The sequence below is a fragment of the Pseudopodoces humilis genome, chromosome 2 (assembly GCF_049639895.1).
Source record: "Pseudopodoces humilis isolate 2021_Gansu_Grassland_sample_001 chromosome 2, ASM4963989v1, whole genome shotgun sequence".
In the NCBI taxonomy this organism is placed as follows: Eukaryota; Metazoa; Chordata; class Aves; order Passeriformes; family Paridae; genus Pseudopodoces; species Pseudopodoces humilis.
Genome location: NC_142201.1, coordinates 68,173,199 through 68,193,351, shown reverse-complemented (window position 1 = coordinate 68,193,351; position 20,153 = coordinate 68,173,199). Strand labels below are relative to the sequence as shown.

The window sequence follows — 20,153 nt, the reverse complement described above, 5'->3', positions numbered from 1 at the left end:
CTCACTAACAAAGTAGCACTGATTTACCTGCACTAATTTTTGTCTCCTTACTTTATGTCATCTAACCATGGCCACACTATGAAATGCCTTGGCCAGGAGAGATGGAGGCAGCCTAAAACTCAATGGATTTAAAAATAAATATCGTGGCATGAAGAAGGATTGTAGTCGCCTGTTTTCTGAGAACTTGTGCCTGCCGGTTTTACCTGAGCTGCTATAACTCATTGGTGAATCTTGGGTACCCTGTCTCTGCCACATCCTTGGTGGCTCCAGCATTATTGCTTCTTCTAACCCAAAACTGGGGCTTTTAACTGAAAAGTAGCTTTACACTACAGGTGATTCTTCTCCATTCCTGGAGTGCTGAGCAAATAACGGCTGCTACATTTTCTAGGTACTCTTTTTGGGCAAAATTCACTTTATTGCAGGTAAAAATAATAATTTCAGGCTGCACTGTGTCATGTTCAGAGGCATCTCCAGCAGTGTGTCCTTGCCAAAGGAATTTCTCTCCCTTTGAGGTTGCTGCTGTCAGAATAATGGAAAAATTTGATTAAAAAAAAGACTTCTGTCTGACTTCACCTACTCCAAGCCATGCTCTCTACTGGACTGATTTTAGGTCAGGATGCTCAGAACCCTTTTGAATCCTCCAAGGATGAAGACTGTATAACCCCTCTGGGTGATCTGTACCAGTGCCTCCCCTCTGTCATTATTACATTTTTTCCTCTCTTACATTCCTTACATTCCTCTTATGTTCCTTATTGCAGCTTGATTTTCTTTTTGGTCCTTTTTCTTTGGCTGAACACCTGGGAGGTGAGTCTGGCTCCATCTTCTCTATTATTCCCCTTTCTAGGTAGTTGGGAAGAAGCTCTTGGGTCACTGTCATGCTCTGACCTTTCAGGCTAACACAATCCCGAGCCCTTGGCCCTATATTCATACTTTTTATGCCCCATATCTGAAACCCTATTGGTAGCCCTTCTCTGGAGCCTCTTCAGGATCCGCACTTGGACACAGTGCTCCAGATGTCTCATGCATGCCAAGCAGAGGGAAGGGTCACTTCCTTTAGCTGCTGGCCACTCTCTGGCTAAAGCAGGCCGGTGCATGGTTAACCTTTGCTGCTGCAAGGACACACAGCTGACTCACATTCAGCTTGTCCTCCACCGGCACTCATCCCCCAACCAGCTCCACCAGCAAAGCTGGAAAGTCTTGAGCAGTTCCTTAGGAGACCACATCCTTCTTCCTTCAGTTTGCAGATGCAGCCAAACTGGAGGAAGAAGGAAGGGAATTTGCAGGTGCTTCCTTTACAGCACCCACTTTATTTTTTTTATTTTTTTTTTTAACCTGATTTCAGTGGTCTGCCTTGAAAGCCCAGCTCTTTGGCACATGCTTCAAAGCCTGAACCTCTTCCCAACTTCAGGAAGGAGGAAAAACAATTGTATGATTGGGGTAAGTAGAGAGTGGGACTACTGCAAGTTGAAACATTGAACTCGAAACATCCCTTTCTCTTTAAGCAGAGGAGGAGGGAGCTTGCTGTTTTTCAGCTGATCTGTATCTGATAGGTACAGGAGATGCCTGGGGCACAACTTTGGTGCTAATTAACAGCATTAAAAAATAAACATAACCAAAAAGCTATTAAATCCTGTAATTTTATTGTATATAAATTTGATGTTGAAATATACAATAGGGAAAACAATCCCTAAGTTCACGAGTCTGATTCTATTTACACATTTAAGGAATGCATGGTGATAGAGTGCTGTAGCTGAATCAAATTTCTGTTCATTTATGAAAATGGGGGTGCAATCTTTTTACAGACAATTTGTTTTTGGGCAACATATACAATTTTTTTTCAGTAAAACAAATTTAATTGTTTACAGAGCAGTGTTGGCTGTGGAGTGCTTGTAGTACACTTTCAGGCTCAATAGCAGCAGGCAGGTAATGCATTTGTTATGCTTCACCTTTATGAATATTAAGATTTTGCATTCTGCCTTCTGTGCTCTTAGGTGAGAACTCCCTTGTCAGTTCTCCCTTGCTGAGCCCTTGGCTTCCACAGACATGTGGTGCAGGTGGGCATCTGAAATTCCAGCTTCTCAGTCGGGGTGGCCCGAGTGGAATAATTGTATTTGTAATAATGGAATAATTGTATATGTTGTTGTAGATGTTCCTCTTACCTTACTAATAGTTGGAATTACACCTGAAAACCTACTTCATGTACTTCACTGAGGAAAGTAAAAGTGTGAATAAAACCACATTGAGATTTATGCCCTTCAGATGGGGATAGTAACTGCTGTAATCAGGCTCTTCTAGTCCAGAGCCCAGTCTGGGTTTTAACACAGTTTTCATCCTGACACTGCTTTTTAAAACAAGTTAACAGTGTTTTTTCCCGCCATTAGGTCTGTCGTCACAAGTCATACTTTTTTCTACTTTTTGGAAATGTAGATTTCCAAATCTCCAATGTTTGATCTATATTTTGGAAATACAGTGGCATTTTGGAAATATAGATCAAATTATGGAAGATGTTTTTTACTGAGGCTAAAGCAAAGGAGCAGAATTTGTGATAATGCTTCACATTTGTTTCAGTTTTAATTGATGGACTGTAGTAATGTTTAGAAAGTTTGACTGCAGTAGCATTTCTGAAATTTGACAGCATTACAGAACTGGTCGTGGTTCAAACTGAAATGTGCAAACCTAGTAATCTAAAATTAGGGTTCTAAATTCGTATTTGGGTATTCAGTTAAGAACTGACACATTTACCTGCCGTTGAATTCACTAGAATTCAAAAAATAATGTGGAAAGACAGTTTACCCTTGGCTACACTTGAAGTTAAACTGAGTTCAGTACCAGCTGTAACTGCTTTATCAGCAGTGGGTAAATTTGCTGGAGTAGACAAAGCTTCTGAGTTTCTGGGTTTTTTGCTCAATAGGAAGCAAATTTATGAACTTCTTTTCGTGTTTGACTGTTACAACTAAATCTATTTATTTCTGTCTCCCAGATGTTTTTTGGAAGCCAGGAAAGATTTAGCAGTCTTAGCAAAAAAAACAATAATCGTTTTGGAAACATTTCACAATCCCTTTTCCAGTCAAGATTTTGTGCTGCACAGAAATAAATTAAGCGGTGTTTTGGGGCCCCACGCATCCACTGTCCAGCTGTTGCAGATTTTAAGATGCACTGCAGTTCATGTTTTTGGATAAGGCTGGACATAGTAAGTTTCTGGCTGGGCTCTGTGAGGTAAAGGCACCAGAAAGGATGGGCAAGAATAGCTGCTCCCTTCCTTCTGAAAGAGAACAGTAGGAGCTGATGGTTCCTCTCTCACCTTCACTGCAATCTCCTGCTTACATCAGTGGCACTGTGCCCAAGAGTGCTCAGTGCTGCAGAGGGACATGTTTGGTGCCCCTGCTGGCATCTGGGCAAAAAGGAAGAGTGCAGAGGGCTGTCCCCCTGCCTCGTGATTGGGGTTGACCCCTGGGTAATGTCTCAGTGTGTAACAGATGGACTGGGCTGTGGTAGCATGGACTTGATTTGATACATGATTTTTCTTCCATTTGTTTGCACTTGTTTGAGAGGAGTCAGCTTTTGCCTTGACTATAGCTTTTCTTCAAGAAAACTTCTTTACTGCTTTCTTTCTTGCCATTTTCATTTGCTCTATGGTGCCTTGGGGTGATAAGTGATAATTTTCTCTCCTTTGGGCTTTTGATTCGAGCTTTTCTTGTACCGCCTGTGTTTTGCTCATGGCTGTGGCAATAAAGATCTACAGGACTTGGGCTGAGGTCTTGCCTTGCTCGATTTACCAGCTCATACTACTTAAAAAGCCAGGATGCCCTTATCTGATACCATCTTCACAGTGGCTTTCCCCGAGGTTCTGCTGTTTGTTTCTATTTCAAGTCCTCGAATTGAACAGCAGTGTGCCTCAGAAAGTATGAGCTGTTCTTATACCTTTAGCCACATGTGCTTATCTGGAATTAAAATAAAATCAGACATTTGTTCAAAGGTTTTTGCTGTGATTATCAATCAGCCTCCTGGTTGCCATTGCTAAGACAGAAATTTCTGCCTTTTGGGGATAACTAATTAATAGGATTGTGTTTGTTGTCTTATCCAACAGTGAACATTTGAAAGCAAGTAGAAATGTAAAAATAAGGAAGTCTTGAAAAACAACTATTCAGGCTTATGCCTGGTGGAGAGTTGATTGATGTTAGTAATGAAAACAGTTTGTCAGTTTTGATAATGAGAATCTTTAATCCCAAATCTTGTACTCCTTTAAAATAGCAGTCAGCAGGATACTTTCCATATAATGTACTTTGGGAATTCAGCCCTCACAGGTAATAAACTATTAGAGTATTATATTACAAAATGCAGCTTTGATAAAAAAGCTCTCACCAAACCCATACATTTACAAGTTTCTTACAGAAAAGAAAATTATATACATTATTTGGGAAGGTTTTTTGGTGAATTTGCATTGAAGACACTGATCCCCACAGCGCAACTGGAGGTAAATTATGAAGCTGTAGAAAAATTGTATTGCCATTGCTGCTACCATGGCAGGAAAAACTGTGGGTCTGTTCCCCAGGGAGACCACGAAAATGCAGGTTTCTGTAGCCAAGAGCACGTAGTCATGGTTGTTTCCCATCCTCAGTAGGGCCTGTGAGACAAAACAGTGCTGAAGAGGGGTACCGGCCAAAGGAGAAGCCGTCATTCCCTGTGCTCCATCCTCTGTGTTGATGTCCTCCAGTTGCCATATACAGGCAATTAAGGATATATATATATAAATGCTTCCAACATAGAACATCTCTTTTGGGTTTTTTTCAGTTCATTCAGAAAGGAAAGTTGCACTTGCAAGCTGATCACACATCATGGTGCTGCCAGCTGCTACAGTGAATTCCTGGGCTGAGGTCTCATGCTGGCAGCTTAATTTTCAGTCCTGTTGTTTCAGGTGCTGCCACCTCCTTTCCTTTGGGAAGGTCAGGGGACAACCTTGCTTTAGCACCTCTACCTTTGGCTGTGCTTTCAGGAATGTTGCATGTGGTGATGATTTCCAGCAAACTGGAATTGGTGCTGCTTCCAAGGGATCTCAGGTGTGTTGTATAAGGAAACTGTATTACTGAAGGCTTGAACCAAAAATCTCACTAATAAAAATACATATATAAATGTATATATATATATATATATATATAATAAATGCAGTGAAGAGAGACAAAAAGAAATGGCTCATCCTAAGTCTAGTGAAAGCAAGATCCAGGAGTTTTCCACTGGGCTTGTTATCACCCTGTTACTTAGGAAAATAAAAATACTGATTTGGGTAGGGAAAGTAACCTTTCTGTCTCACCTGATTTGCCATTTGAAAACCTTGGCAAGATGAAGTCAATTTGATCTTGAAATATTACTTGGGAGAGAAAATGAAAATGTTTGATTTAGAAAATTTTGAAAATAATATGGCAAATGTTTAAAATCTGTTTTGTTCATAATAATTTTTATAAAATTCATTTGATAAACCAGCATAAATTTATTAATGATTTGGATAAAATTCAATATGTTTTATTATTGAATAAAAATTAAACTATAACAGAAAAATTGCCTTGGCCTATGAAACCATAAGCTGTTCTATATTCAGTTTTTATAATTATACTTATAAAGGTATAAAATATGCAATCATGTAAATAATGAAATCATTAACATTTGTTGACTATAGAGACATTAAACACACTAAAACAGTGAAATTCTGGAAATGCAATAGAGCCACACTCTGCAAAAGCTTTTAATATCTTCAAATAATTTCAGTTTTACTTTTGAGTCAGAACTGCCTTCCTGCCACTTTCCAGTGTGTAAAAATTTAACATTTGCACTATCATCTCTTCTCTGCCTATGTTCTAATTGCTTGTCAGGCAGAAAGTTGTCTCTGAAGTATTGTCCTCTTCATGACAGACAGAGACGTTTCCACAGGATCTGCCAAAGATGAGATTATGCTGTAATTTCCTCAAACAGCTGTGTCTGCTTCATTATGAATAGAAGCTGTTGGGGACTGTATCCAAACCTTAGTTCTCACCCTTCCAAATCACATTAACAAAATTATCACATGCCTGGGTGAGCACTTTTCCATCACGTTTAATTAATTCCAATTGTACATTACCCACTCCAAAAGGTTTATTGCTTTTTTTTTTTAATAATATCCTAGTATCAGCTTTCAGCTTCTGTCACCATTAGAAACAGTTCTTCATGAAGATTTGGGCTTCCCAAGGAGATATTCCCACCTCCTTTCCTTCCAACGCTGTGTTTGTTTCATCTGTGGGCTCAGCTCTTGGCAGTGTGCAGTGCTGGCACTGGGTGTGGTGGTATCTTGTCTCCCAGAGAGAGCCCCAGCAAGGCTCTGCCTGGTTTGCCAGTTCTCCCCAGTGGCATTTCTTGGGACAATTATGCATATCAGGAGGCATCTGTTCATGCCAGTTTTCTGTAGTAACTGTAAAAACTGCATCTGTTTCCCACCTCATGCAAATATATCCCTCATCTTCTTTCATCCATCTCCCTGCATCACTGTGCTGGTCAGACAACAGGAGTGTCTTTCTCCTGGGCCAAGGTTTCTTCCTGAGGGTCTTTTTCTGCAGGAGTTTATCTGTGGGTGTTGAAATGCACCCAAGACTCTCATCCTTTGGATGTGTGCTGCTTGTGCAGAGGGCAGCAGAGCTGGAGTTTGTGCTCACCCCTTGTCCAGGATGTTCCAGGCATTTAAGAACTTGGAGCTTTTGGTCATGACAGCCTCTGAGTGAATGGGCTGGAGATTTCTCACTTTGTGCTTTGAACAGAGTTGTGATCAAGCAGTCGTAGCTGCCTTCTATGACAAACACCCCATCAGACCTTCTGACTCCTCTCTGAGTCACTGCCAGGTGGGCTGGTGCACAGGTTCCCCCTATGTATCATAGAATCATAGAGTGGTTGGGTTGAACAAGGCCTTAAAGATTTTCTAGTTCCAACTCCCTGCCATGGACAGGAACTCTTTCCACTAAATCAGGTTCTTCAAAGCCCTGTCCAACCTGGCCTTGCACACTTCCAAGGATGAAGCATCCACAATTTCTCTGGGCAACCTATTCCAGTGCCTCACCACTCTCACAGTAAAGAATTTCTTCCTAATATCTGATCTAAATCTCTCTTCTTTTAGTTTAAGACTATTTCTCCTTGTCCTATGAATATCTGCTCATGGAAAAAGTCATTCCCCCTCCTTTTTGTAAACCCCCTTTTATTTCTAAAAGGCTGCAATGAGGTTCACCTCTCTACTCCAGGTGAACAACCTGCTTCTATAATCCTATTTTTTGGGCAGCACGACCCAGTAGCCCATTGGGCTGAGAGCATTTACCTTGCAGGAGTGGGCAGCTTATGGAGGATGCTGGCCCAGGGCTGACTTTTTGCAGACTGCTGGCTCTGCCCCAGCAATTAAAAAACCCATTGTTTTTTGTTGTTTGGGTTTAGTTTGGTTTGTTTTACGGTAGTAGCAAGAGGCATCAGTTCAGTGGCAGATGGTTAATGAAGTGTTCAGGTGTTTCTCATACACATTGTACTGAAGGAGCAGTCAGTCTAAGCCATGAACAGTGTTACTAGAACACCCAGATGTTTTTAATGTACCTTGCTGTAAAAATTCTGGTTTTAGACTCTCGGTACTGGGGTGGGTAAGCAGCCGTAACAGCCTTCATTAGGAAATTTTTAAAAAGAAGGTAAAATTCTCAACATGTTTCAGGTTTTATTTCTTTATTTCCATTTTTATTTGTACACGTGTTTTAATAATTCCCTTGCATATTTCATAATTATTGCTGTTCTATTTTTGTGACAAATTGAAAACATAACAAACAACCAATTGTCTGGAATTCTTCAGCATTTTTCTTTTTTCAATTCCTATTGAGGATAATAATATTTCTACACTGCTTGATTAACCAAAAAAAGCACCTCTGTTATTATTCAGAAGCAGTCTGCTGCTTTCTTTTTCCAGACAGTTTTATTTTACAAACTGGAGCTCTGCTGATGCAGTCCCTGCTGCATGTCCTGGGGCAAAAACCATCCAGCTCAGCTTCTCCTTCTTCCTGATGTCTCCAGAGGTTAGGGTGAGACCTGCTGGCCAAATGTAACTTGGAGAGTAGTGGAGGAACTGCAATATCAGATGGGAAGAAACTCTTGTAGGCTTCTTTCCTAGATCATCATTAAATGGGCTCAGGTTTAAAATAGAGTCTCATAAGAGATAAACATCTTAGAAGGAACCTGACACTGCTGGAGTTAAACAGAAGTATTTAATTGTGTTTCTGGCTCCTTGAACTTTTCTTCTCCCTGTGGGATTCATAGCTAAACATAGTCTGGTGGATATAATTTTGTTTTGCTGTCTAGCATGTTCACATCAGTTTGTGATGGGTTTTTGTTTTGTTTTCACAAATACAGTTATTGCATCTTGCCAAGATGCTGTGACATGGAGAGCTATGACTTCATTTTCTACTCCCAGTGGTTCAGAGGGGATATTTTTACATTATACAGTATAAAGAAAATTTTATCCATACAAATCCTTACATATACCAAGTGTAGTCTTTAAGATGGCAGATATATTTCTTGTCCAGAGTCCCTAGTGATATGCTGCTAAGTGATGTAGTGTTGTCTTTGTTAGGCTTGGGACTCCTCTTACTCCCTTCTCCTGTGCTGAGAAGGGCATCTGAAGAGTAAGGAAGTTCATATCCCTCTCATCCCAGAGCATTCCTCCACAGCAGAGAGTGACTTCAGATGTGTGTATGTCAGCCAATATCAATCAAGAGATATGAGTAATAAAAAATAGAGGAAGAGCCAGCAGAACCCAGACACAGCTGAGTCTTTTCATCTCACTGACTCCAAAGAGCATAGTGAAGTTGAGCCTGGACAGTGCCATTTAAAATAAAGTATCTTGCAGAAAATCCAAGCCAAAGCTTCTTAAATAGCAGCTATTTACAGAAGAACGATCAAATCTAAGGTCCCAAATGTAACACTAAACCATGTATCCTACTTCCAGATGGGCTTATCACAATATGTTCAATCCATTAACTGAACCAAGCTCCAAAGTTTGTGTTCCTTAACAGGGAAATAGATTATATTTTTATATTAATTAAGTAGGAGTCCTGTATGTTCTATGGCAGAATGGAACCTTGTATTATTTACAATCAGAGAATCATTTTTCTGTGTAGTTATTGTAATGGTAGTCATAAAACACGTTACAAAGTCAAGCAGGCAATATTCTGCAAAAAAAAGAAAACATCTTTGGGTAATTGTATGGATGTCAGTTGTAAGAATGTAATGGGTTCTTCAAGTCTTTGATATCCCTAATCTGAGACTGGATCTCATGAGAAGAGATGAAATTGGAATGTTGGGTGCATAGAGTCCATATTGTCAGTTTTAAGGGGTTAGTCTCAACTGGCAGCCTACTGAGGTTGAGCAGTGCCCCGTGTTTGAGAGGAGCCAGGGCCGACCTTCATGTAAATAAATTTGTACTAGCTGCATTAAGCCAGAGTACTCGGTCTGGTCTCTGAAGCACACCAGCATGGCCTCTCTACACACTGTGTGTGAAGATGCTCTCAGTGAACACAGGGACCCAGAATGGCACCCAGGTACTCTAGACAGAGCGCTGGACTTACTCAGCACTTCTAATTAGTGCCCCTCTGAGCCCCTGGCTAGAAACCCAGCACAGCTGGGAGTATCACAAATGCTTTGAATTCCAGCTTCTGGGAATTGTGGAGCATGCTTCAATTTCCAGTGTCCATGTTTCTTTATGATGAAGGGTATGAACACACAGGGTACAAGAAACAGAGAGTAAATTTAGGCATGGAAAATAGACAGAAATCTCACCTTCATCTTGTTGGAAGTGATAGAGGACAAAATCTGGGCTCCCGAAGGCACACGTGTGAGGGAGACAGAAGGACATGTGCTGTATTTGGATCGGTATATCATCCTCTCTCTGTACTTAAAAATACACACATTCATCTGTCTCAGAAAAAATACTTTTTTTACTTTGCAGGCTTCCAGCCACAGCTTTTGCTTTCTTGGAGTCTATAGATCTGGCTAAGAAATGTCAAAGGAGATGGGGTGTTAGCACAAGAATGGCAGTGATTTCTACAAGGCAAGAAGAGAAACCCATAAACAACTTCTGTGGACCTAGAATTTTATTATTTATGGCTAATCTATACAGTGATGCTTTAAATGCTTCAGTAGCCACTCTTGATGTAATAAGTGTTGAAGCAATATGTGAATGTTTAGACCCTCAAGACTAGATCCCACCCTTACCTGGCTATTTTTGTCTTTTTCCAGTTGTAAACCTGTGTGTCTTATAAACAGTAACAACCACTCTTCTAACAAGGACAGTTTTTGCTGTGTAACTTCTTGAGTCAGAGATCTGTGCTACACTAAGAACCTTTGCTGGGAGCAAAGCTGTGACTGAAACAGCATTTAAAGTCTTTGAAAACACTCTGTGCTGGGGTTACACCTGGGACTGCTGTTGATTTTAACTTTGGTTTAGTTAGCATGATTTCTGACATCACTGTAATGTTATCTGTTTGGGTTTTTTGTTTTATTTGTATTTGGGTTTTTTTTCCCCCTAGGTTGGCTGGATTAACTGGCTCTCATTCAGAGGGAACTTGGCAGATCTATTTTGCTTTTGTTGAACCTCTCTACAGCACATCATAAAGATTTCCTAGGTCCAGAAGCTGCAGAAGAGACATCAGACAACTGAGCAGCAGAAAAATGTGACTCTGAGAAGAGACTTCAAGCCTTCTGATGATGAATTTTCTACTGATCAGTTCTAATTTAAATATATAACTGAAGCATGCATAAAAGTTAACCTGATAGGGAAAAACACCTTCTCATTAATTAGAACTGCCAAAACCAAAAAGCAGTCACCTGAAGCTTCAAAATGAGTGCCCCACTAGTTCCAAGCAAGTCATGTTATTCCCAGCTTCAGGACAACCGCAGTGAAATAAGAAACAATAATGAAAGCATAGTGAGTGTTGGGGATACCAATGCCAACCAAATTGTAACAAAAGTTAGAACCACTGACGGGGATGTTAAGAAACATGATTTGACAGATGAGAGTGGGAATATATACTCTGGAGGAACAGGGAAGGTGACTCATCTGCCTACAGACCAGAATAAACTTCTGACCTTCAAAGACTCTCGAACCTGTCACACCAGTGCACAAGAAAGTAAGCTGCCCTCTACCACAGGCAGGGAAATTGGGAAAGATTGTAGGACCAGTGAAGCTAAGGATATATCAAGGCATATCAGGATTAGCCGAGGACAAAGTCTGTCCAATTTAAAAAGTAGCACAAATGATGCCAGCCTGGAGGTTGTCTCCAAAGGTGATATTGACTTCACCCAGAACTTTCCTAAGGGAAAAATGTCCAGGACTGTGGAGGTGGAGAGAATAAAAAGGCTTTCTTTGGGAAGACCAAGTAAATTTTCTCCTCAGCCTGAAACATTTGTAAAAGATGGCGTTGGCCGCGTGTCATGTAAACGTCTGCTCTCTGCATCATTGGACTCCATCGACAGGTCTCACCACTTGGTAGGAAGTACAGAGAAATCCCAAAAAACATCCACGGATCATTTTCTTGGGATGGTGTTTTGTCCACTTGACAATACCTCAGAGGAAAATACTGTATTTTATTCCAAACCATCTACCTCAGGGAACAAGAAAACAAGTAAAGCAGAAAATGTACCAAATGTTAGCATTGAAAGCACACTGCATACTTCTCATTCTCAACATTCAGCTGTTAAGCTCAATGAGGTTGCTAGTAAATCAGAAGCACAATTAGGTCAGGGTGATAAAAGTAAAAAACTGGAGCTTAGGACTGCACCATCTCTACAATATAAAAATGCGTGTCCACAAAAGATAGAGAGAATTATGCTAGTAGAGTTCCTGGGATGTCCAAGAGCTGAAAATACAGCAGTGCAGGAACAGAAAAACTCTGTGTCTGACATGTCAAAATTTCAAGTATCCCATTTTCAAGACACCTGTAATAGAGTAGAGGACCCATTGTCAAGCCAGGTAGTAACTCACCCTGATGATAAATTGCAAAATGATAACATCACCGTCAGAGAAGGGAGAGGAAGCAATGACAGTGACAGCAGGGCAACCAGCCAGGCTGATGAGGAATATTTTACTGATGAGGAAATGGAAACAATATTTCCACTCACCTGCAGTAGTAAATCCAGCGTCAAAGTGACACTGAGGAAAAACAAAAATTTGCATGAAGTTGACACAGGTTGCACTGAAGCAGTTGGTGAACAGATATCTCCTATACATGATATTAATCCACCTGACAGCAAACCCTTGAAAGTTAATGAGAATAAACTGATGCTAGTAAAAGAAAGCACTGAGGATGCTGTTGTGCCTGCTTCTGATCCCTCAGATCATCACAGAGCACACAGTGCAGAGACAGTGTCAAACCAACAACCTGACAGCCACAGCAGTGACGTGGAAACCTCAAATGTTTCAGTTTCAAGTAAAGAAACAGCTAATGTACAGAAAAATCCTCCAGAGGAAACACCAGAGAGCTGTAACATTCCAACAAAGGCTGATGTCTTTTTATGTGTCCCTACTCCTGTGCGCCCGGTGGCAACACCAGATGTTGATGGTCAGTCCACGCTATCAAACAGTAATTTGAAGGACCTTTATGCACTTCATGATGACAAATTGTCACCCTCCTCAGTCCTACCTCCCATTGACAGCACACAGTTGTTAAACATATCCCCTAAAGTGCCTATCAAGACTGCTTGCAGCAGCGCCATCCCAAAACCTATCCTGGTCCACCCCAAGGGCTCCCCCACAGAAAAGGCTGGTGTGGACAGTGACTGCAGTGAAAAGCTGGAAGAAGGCTTTGAGATAAAACCTGCCATCCCCCGGCCCAAACCTGTGAGACCTAAAATCATCACGTACATTAGGAGAAACCCTCGCTCAATAGAGCAGCTCGACCCTTTGTTCGCGCCGGCAGGGCTGCCCTTCGACGGCCCCCCGTGCAGCGTGCCCATCTCTGCGGAACAGAAGGCGTCCAACGGAGGAGAGGCAAAGCCCACCAGCATCCTGTATGACAAATTTAAGCCTGACCTCCAGAAGCCAAGACTCTTTGGTTCTGGACTAGTGGTGTCAGGAATTAGGCCGCCAGGTCATCACTTCAGTCCGATGAGCGAGAAGTTTCTGCAGGAGGTAAGTTTCTGCAGCTTAGACAGCTGCTTTTGTATGCCAGGTGGTGATCATTTGCTTATTTGCTGATGCCAGAAGTTAGTTCTCAAACCTCAAATAAGATAAATCCTAAAACAATGTGTGATCATTAGGAATAAACTGTTTCTGGCACTGACCCTGTTGTGATATCTTAGCTGTTACTGGAAGTTGTCACTGTGTTCTTCCAGTATTTTCCAGAAACTTGGTCACCTGCTAGTATTATAAATAGGGATATTTAGAAAGAAAAATACATGCTGAATTGAATAAAATTGAATAATTTTTTTTTTTTTTTTTTTTTTTTTTGCTTCCCAGAGAATAGCTTTGGGAAGCGATTATAATTTGCCCATACAGACTTTTCTTTCCTAATGGGAAAGTTGGCAGGATTTTGTAGACAGAGCACTAGAGGTCTAAACTAATTCCATTCTGTTTTGCTGTATGGAAACCTAGGGACTATCAGAACTCTTTGGATTATACATATAATACAAAAGAAGATTTAGTTTTGACTAATTTAATGCTGTTTCTTACACTGACGTGCACCTCAAAAAATATTTATTTTCTCTGGAAAGCCATCCTGAGCAGCCAAAATGTGATGGAATTCCCTCTAGATGCCTCTGGCTCCAGATATCTCACTGTGTTTCTGCCTTGCTAAACTGGGCAGGAGCCTTGGGTTCCCAAAATCCCCACTGGGAGGTGAGCACAGTGGAGGAAGGATGCTCTTGCTTGGTAGGTAGAGAAAGGACAGGGAAGAGCAAGCTGTGTCATGTGCTCTTGCATCCACTGCTTGGGACCTGTGGTACTTCAACAGCCAAGCTTTTCATATAAACACTAAAGATAACAAAGGTGATTTTATTTGAATGAGTCTTTAAAAAAAAGGTATGTTTTTTGCTCTGTGCCTTGTGCTGTTATTAAGGCTATTTTACTCCCTACCTCTTTCTACATATGCTATAGATCCAAGAAACAGCATTGAAATAAATTTAGTGGCAGTATTGGCAGTCAAAACCTGGCAAATACCCAAATTATGATACTGTGTGTGAGAGTAGATTGACCCTTATGGCGTATTTACCAGACACCTTCTGAAGTGAGCAAAGATTATAGTTATTTCTCATCACAAACACAGAAAGAACAGTGCTTGCTTTTGTCTTCTGACTTTAACTTCAGTTTTCAGCTCTGTCCCTTATATTTTATGTCCAGAGAATGAATTACTAAAGTAGTTGGGAGATTGTCTGTTCCAGCCATCATTATTATATCTTCACAGTCGCCTTGTAAGGTGAGGGGAAATGGTTGGATTATTACTGTTTAATGCTTGGCAATGGAATGAAAGCTAAAATGACCCAGACTCTGCACAGGCTGTTTGACTGTTTTTAGGTTGGCATGATCCTCTGAAGACCACAGGTGTCTGTGAGAATTGGGGTTCAGATAATCAGGCAGGTTCAGCAGACACATCTGTGACCCAAGGACAGATTTCTGAGCACTGCTGAGGACTGTTTTTAGCACAAGAAGAACTCAGGATGTGGCAAGTCTGCAGTGTGATTTTCTCTAGACTAGGTTTAGAAGTAGGACACTTATGGGCTGCAGAGGATACAAAGCATCTTCCCCTGTTCCTCCAATATGACCTTTGGTGGGTATTTCAGTGGGGGAATATCTGAACCCAAGCAAGCTGCTTCTTCAGAGAATCTGGAGTGACTGGAGAAGAGACTGAGAAAAAAAAGACAAACTTGCACTAGGAGTTTGCATTAGCCCAGGAGTCAGGAGCTAATAGCAGATGGTGGAATCTGCTTTCTTGGACTGCCACCTTAAAAGCAATTACCTGGTTGTCCTGCCAGCTGGAGGAATACAAAGGGGCCTGATTTGGCTCAGAGAAAGGAAAATGATCAGTCCATGGAGGTGAACAGATGCTTAAAAGAGCAGCTGTGCACAGTATGGGCTAGTAGCAGATGAGGGATTTGTAATCCAAAAGAAACCAATTAGGGTGCATTGAAATAGATCAAAATCACTGAGCTGAAGGGAGAGTGTGGAAGACTCAGAGGTTTTGGAGACAATGAGACTGTGGCATGATGGCCGCTGTCTTGGTTAGAGAAAAAACATCCTGGACTGACCTATTTCGCACATCCAGTATTGTCTTTGGAGAGCTTTGATTAGCATTTTGTAGCTCCTTATATAGCTGTGACAGTGTTAATAGATGTTGAGTCAAACCTGTAATCTAAGCATCATTCAGCTAAGTGGTAGGAACAATTAAATATTAAATATTACCTCTGGGTGCCAGGCATAGAAGAATTAGGAAGGCGCCATCTCGGACAGGAGACTCCAGGAAAAGGCCTGGAGAATCCTATGAGAAAGACACAAGGGCTGCCTCTGTGCAGTGGGAAGCCTGCAGGGCTTCTTGAGCTGCCTGTGCCAAAGCCCACTCAGGGCAGCTCAGACAAAAATCCCAACTCTAGCATGAAGGCAGTCCAGCTGTGCTGAGGGGTTGGGTCCATAGCAGAGTGGAGTTAAGGCTGAATGGGCAGCCTTGCCTGTGGAATTGGAAGCTCCCCCCAGTGCTTTTCTTTAGAACATTGGCAGAGTGAGTAGATAGATCTTTCATGCCCATCTCCATCAAAAAAGAAAAAAAAAAAAAAAAGAAAACTTCTCAAGGGGAAATGCAAAATGCTTAAGAAAACCAGTCCTTTTCCAGAGGAGGTCACTGCTGTCCACATCCTTCATCACAACGTGGGCTCCCCATCTCATTGTGGACCTCACCCTCTTCTAGTCAGTGCCAGCAGGTGTTTGTGGGCTCTTTGTTCTCCCTCTTGCCTCTGTGGGAAGTTACAGAGCAAATCAAGTTACAGGGACCCAAAGTCTGTAGCTGTCCTAGTGAACTGAACAGTGGGATGGCATGGCCCCAAGGCTCAGGAGAGGTTGTCTGTACTGCTGGACTGGGAGCATGCTCCAGCTCAGGATCCAGCTCTACCAGAGCGCGCTCACCCAGAGGCTGCTCTCAAGGACCAGCATGGATCAGCCTGGAGTGCAGACTGAGTTTACCTGTACAAGTACAGTCTGTGCACTGTCAGAGAGTGGTCACTGGCCATTTTCTTCACTATTTTATGGCTGCTACCAGGAGCCCTGATCTGGTGAGGGCCTGTAAGGAGGTCTGGTGATCACCAGCTCTCCTGCCTGCCTCACCAAGACTGTGCCAGCCCTGTTCAACCTCCTCTTTGGGTCTGTTCCCCAGCACAGACATCATTGTGCTCCAGAGAGGATGGAATAAAGTCTGTTGAAACAAAAAGCCTGCTGAAGTAAAAAGGAGTTAGGGGAGTCGTTTTATATATAGTGAAAACAAAATTTTCTCCCCTTGATCCTGTTATTTGAACTGCCTGAACTGATGTTTCCAACTCTTTTCCCAAACTCTTGCCTGAAGCAGGCACTTGACAAACAAATTATTCCTCGAGGCATTAGTGTTTGATGATGTTATAAACAAAGTAACATGAAGGAAAGCGTTGGGCATCTGTACCTGCTGGCCACGCTGCCAGCTCTGCTCAGGAATACACAGCCTGCGGAAATTCCTGTATTCTCAAAGTATTTGTTGCAAACTTTTCTGGCTCATTCTAACAAATTCATTCATGGGTCTATGGGTAATGAGGAGACAGCCCCACAGAAGAAAACTCTGGGCTGGCCTTCTTGGTGGTCAGGCTGCAATAGATCATTTCCTAGAAGTCCCTCATACAAAAATCCAGTACAGGGTGCTAGCAGGGATCATACTAATCCATATCTTTCTGAAGCACTTTAAAATGGCAATAATTTTATACAATTCTATTGAGACCAGTTGAATTTTACCTTTCACGGACTCACAGTTAAATAGAAAGGAAGAAATAGTGTATCTTCATAACAAGTTTATGTCCTTCAAAACTATGATCTTCAAAAAATAGCATCTGATTCTTGAGAGATATTTGGGCAAATTCAGTTGGACTTAGTTATCTTAAGGGTCTTTTCCAATCTAAATTATTCTATTCTAAGTCCTTCTCACTTCTCTCAGCTTGAGGTTTTATGCTTGTGATCTATTGGTTTTGTGTCCATGTTTGTTGCCTTTCTCTGTTACTCCTAGCATACTGTCAATAAAGAAAAAGAATTGGGGTGAGAGAAGTTTTGAATAAACTGACACGGTTTATTAAAAATGCTTATTTTCTATATGTAAAGATTTTCTCTTTTCCTTACACTGAAATACTTGGCACTGGTGTTTAACTTTCATTTAAATATGAAATGATAGTATGCATATTGTAATCTGATAGAAATAAATTTATCAGGGAGACAGAAGATAACTGAGGCTTATCCACAAAAACAATCTCATGTCTAGAAGCTGAAAGTAAGAAGCTAAACATCTGCAGTCCAAGCCTACAGAATCATTCATACTATACAGCAAAAAACTGCATCCTAACTTAAAATAGGTCACAGGAGTATAATAAAAAAGGAAAGAGAAAGATCTAACGACAGGGAATAGGACTGCAAACAGAGGAAAAAATATAGGGCAAAACTATAAAGCTCAATGTTTGTTGCATCTGCCATCCTAGTTCCTGTGCAAAGGCCTCAAACATTCTATATTTCATAGTTTAAGGCCAATCTTGTCTCTTAGCATATTAAAGATTTGCTAAATTAGGATTAAAGCTCTTGAAGGAGCTAGGATCAAAGCTTTTATAGCCAATGTTGAAGTGCATATTCTAATGCTTATAATTGCTAAATAGAAATTGATTTGGCATATTATATGCATCATAACTTACAGCAGACTTAATTAATTGTCAGTTACATTTCTTCCTAGGTAGCCTGTGGCACTTTTTGATTAATTTTAAAGAAATTTAGTTCAGATTTTCTATTTCCTGTGCTTTTTTTTTCTTTTCCCATGGCCTAAATGGGATGACTGAGAAAATATTCACAGGTCCTTTCTACATTATGATGATACTGCTTTTTATAAGAAAATGGTGAAGAAGTTGGACTCTACTCAGAAGAGCAAACTGTTCTTTGCAAATGTAAGAGATGAAAACTCTGCACTCTTGTCCTGAGTCATGAAGCAGCACAGAAAGATGGGAGTCATAGCCCAGCTTGAATGCACAAAGACGCAAGGGCTGAATCATGGAACCAGGTCATTCCTCGAGTGCAAGCTCAGTGCTATGAGCCAGCTATGAGCTGGAAATACTTGCAGCTTGGGACTCATTCTGCTGTTCTTACAGTAAATGCCCATTAAAATACTGAGAGATTTTTGTCACTGATTTTAACAACGCAGCGTCTATTTGTGATAAATAGTAAATGTTTCACATTTGCAAATCCGATAGTTTTTTTTCTCCAATTCACACGGGCAGATGGGTTTTATAGCTCTGATTTGGAATATTCAACAGGCCTCTGAAAGCATAAGTTAGGGAAGTGTGCTCATGTCCACAACCAGTTGTCTTTCCGGGAACTAGAGAAGGACAGATTACAATGAACATTTTGCAGTGAGAACATACTGTGAGGCTTTTTTTGTCACAGAAATTATTTGGCAGTACAGTTTCTCTGATAAAATGTACCCAAAACACCTCCAGCTTTATTTTTAGCTATCTAAGTTAAAACCAACTTCTCCCAGAATTGGGCAAGGATATTTTAAATAACTTTTAACAAAAGTTCCACTTACACACTCTCTTAGTGTATCTACGTCTGTAAATAATATAGCCTTTCATGACTTAATAGTACCCTCATTTTCATTAATTGAAGGTCTTTCATTTGTCCATTTTCTTTTGGGGAAGGCATCAGTTCTTTATTTGGGTGTAGTTGCATATTGAGAGTGTAATATGCATATCCTTGAAGAGCAGTTCATAACTTTTGGAAAGTTTGCAGTGCTCTGAAGACTAGATTCACAAGAACCTGGGAAATTTAGCCTTTATAAGCAATTTGGAGCTCCATGTTGTCTGGGTTTATTGATTTCTTGTGTAATATCTGTGTTGTTGATTTCTCTGCAGGTTGGGGACAGGCCTGCGAAGGATGAATTTTGCCCTCCACCGTACAGTCACTATGAGGTGCCACCAAGCTTTTACCGATCTGCCATGATCCTGAAGCCACAGTTAGGGCTGGGTGCGGTGTCCAGGTTGCCCTCTGCCAAGAGCAGGATTCTCATTGCCAGTCAAAGATCCTCAGCGAGTTGTCTCCATCAGCAAGGAGAAATAACAAGTGCTCCCAGCCTCTACCATCCTGATGCTTCAGGTAAAGAATGACCTTTCCTTCCTTTCCCTTTACTCCAGTCACCATTAAGATACCTTTTCTTTTTGGAGACAAAAAAATTGCAAAATGAGCAACATTTTGACCTGATACTACAAAGCTCCAACAGCACTCTTTGAGGTGCATCTTTTTATCCTTCAGCAAGGCTGACTAGGGAGTCTGGGACTTGTCCAAAGGTTGTTTAGCAGGTCATTGCCAAAGAAAGAGAATAGTTTTCAAAAATAATTCTCATTTTTCACCTCTTTATCTTCCTCCACCTTGTAAATGCTGAAAAATCTTTGGATTTGTTCTGGGGAAGATAATGGGACATTTTCTTCTGTCATGAAGACCCCCTGTTCAGTCTGGATTTGACATTCCCCACCATGTTGTACTCTGAAAACCTGGACAGTGTTCAAATGTGCCAGCAGAGATCTTGATTCTCTGAAGGCCTGGTGTACACCTCTTTGGAGACAACACTTCTAATACCTTTATCTTCCTAGCTACTGCCCAGCTCAGCATGACCCTGGGCAGAATTACAGGGGAGGGAAAAGCACAAGAAAAGCTGGAAGGAGAAATATCACAAGAAAGAGACAGTAATTACTTCTACAAGACACTCCTTAGTAGCCTGCAAAAGTGTGGAGGTTTAAAAAATGCACATTTCAACAGAAGCAAGTTCAGAGACAACCGAAAATCGGTCATTGCCAGTGAAATGTAGCAGCTGTTTAACAGCCCAGAACACTGCAGAGATTATTAAAAATGGTCATAAGGGCTAAAG

General features: G+C 41.1%; 1 protein-coding gene and 1 non-coding gene across 2 annotated transcripts in view; both read left to right on the top strand.

Annotated features, from left to right (window-relative positions):
- Positions 1-1,360: 1,360 nt before the first annotated feature.
- MTUS2 (microtubule associated scaffold protein 2) overlaps positions 1,361-20,153 on the top strand; it is a 170,097-nt gene continuing 151,304 nt past the window's right edge. Inside the window, exons 1-3 of the mRNA XM_088052304.1 lie at positions 1,361-1,437; positions 10,569-13,168; positions 19,144-19,384. Of these exons, the coding sequence (XP_087908430.1) occupies positions 10,880-13,168; positions 19,144-19,384 (2,530 nt within the window). The 5' untranslated portion in view covers positions 1,361-1,437; positions 10,569-10,879. The remainder of the gene's footprint in view (positions 1,438-10,568; positions 13,169-19,143; positions 19,385-20,153) is intronic.
- LOC148184873 (Nuclear RNase P) lies at positions 4,851-4,967 on the top strand. The gene has a single exon (XR_015772089.1).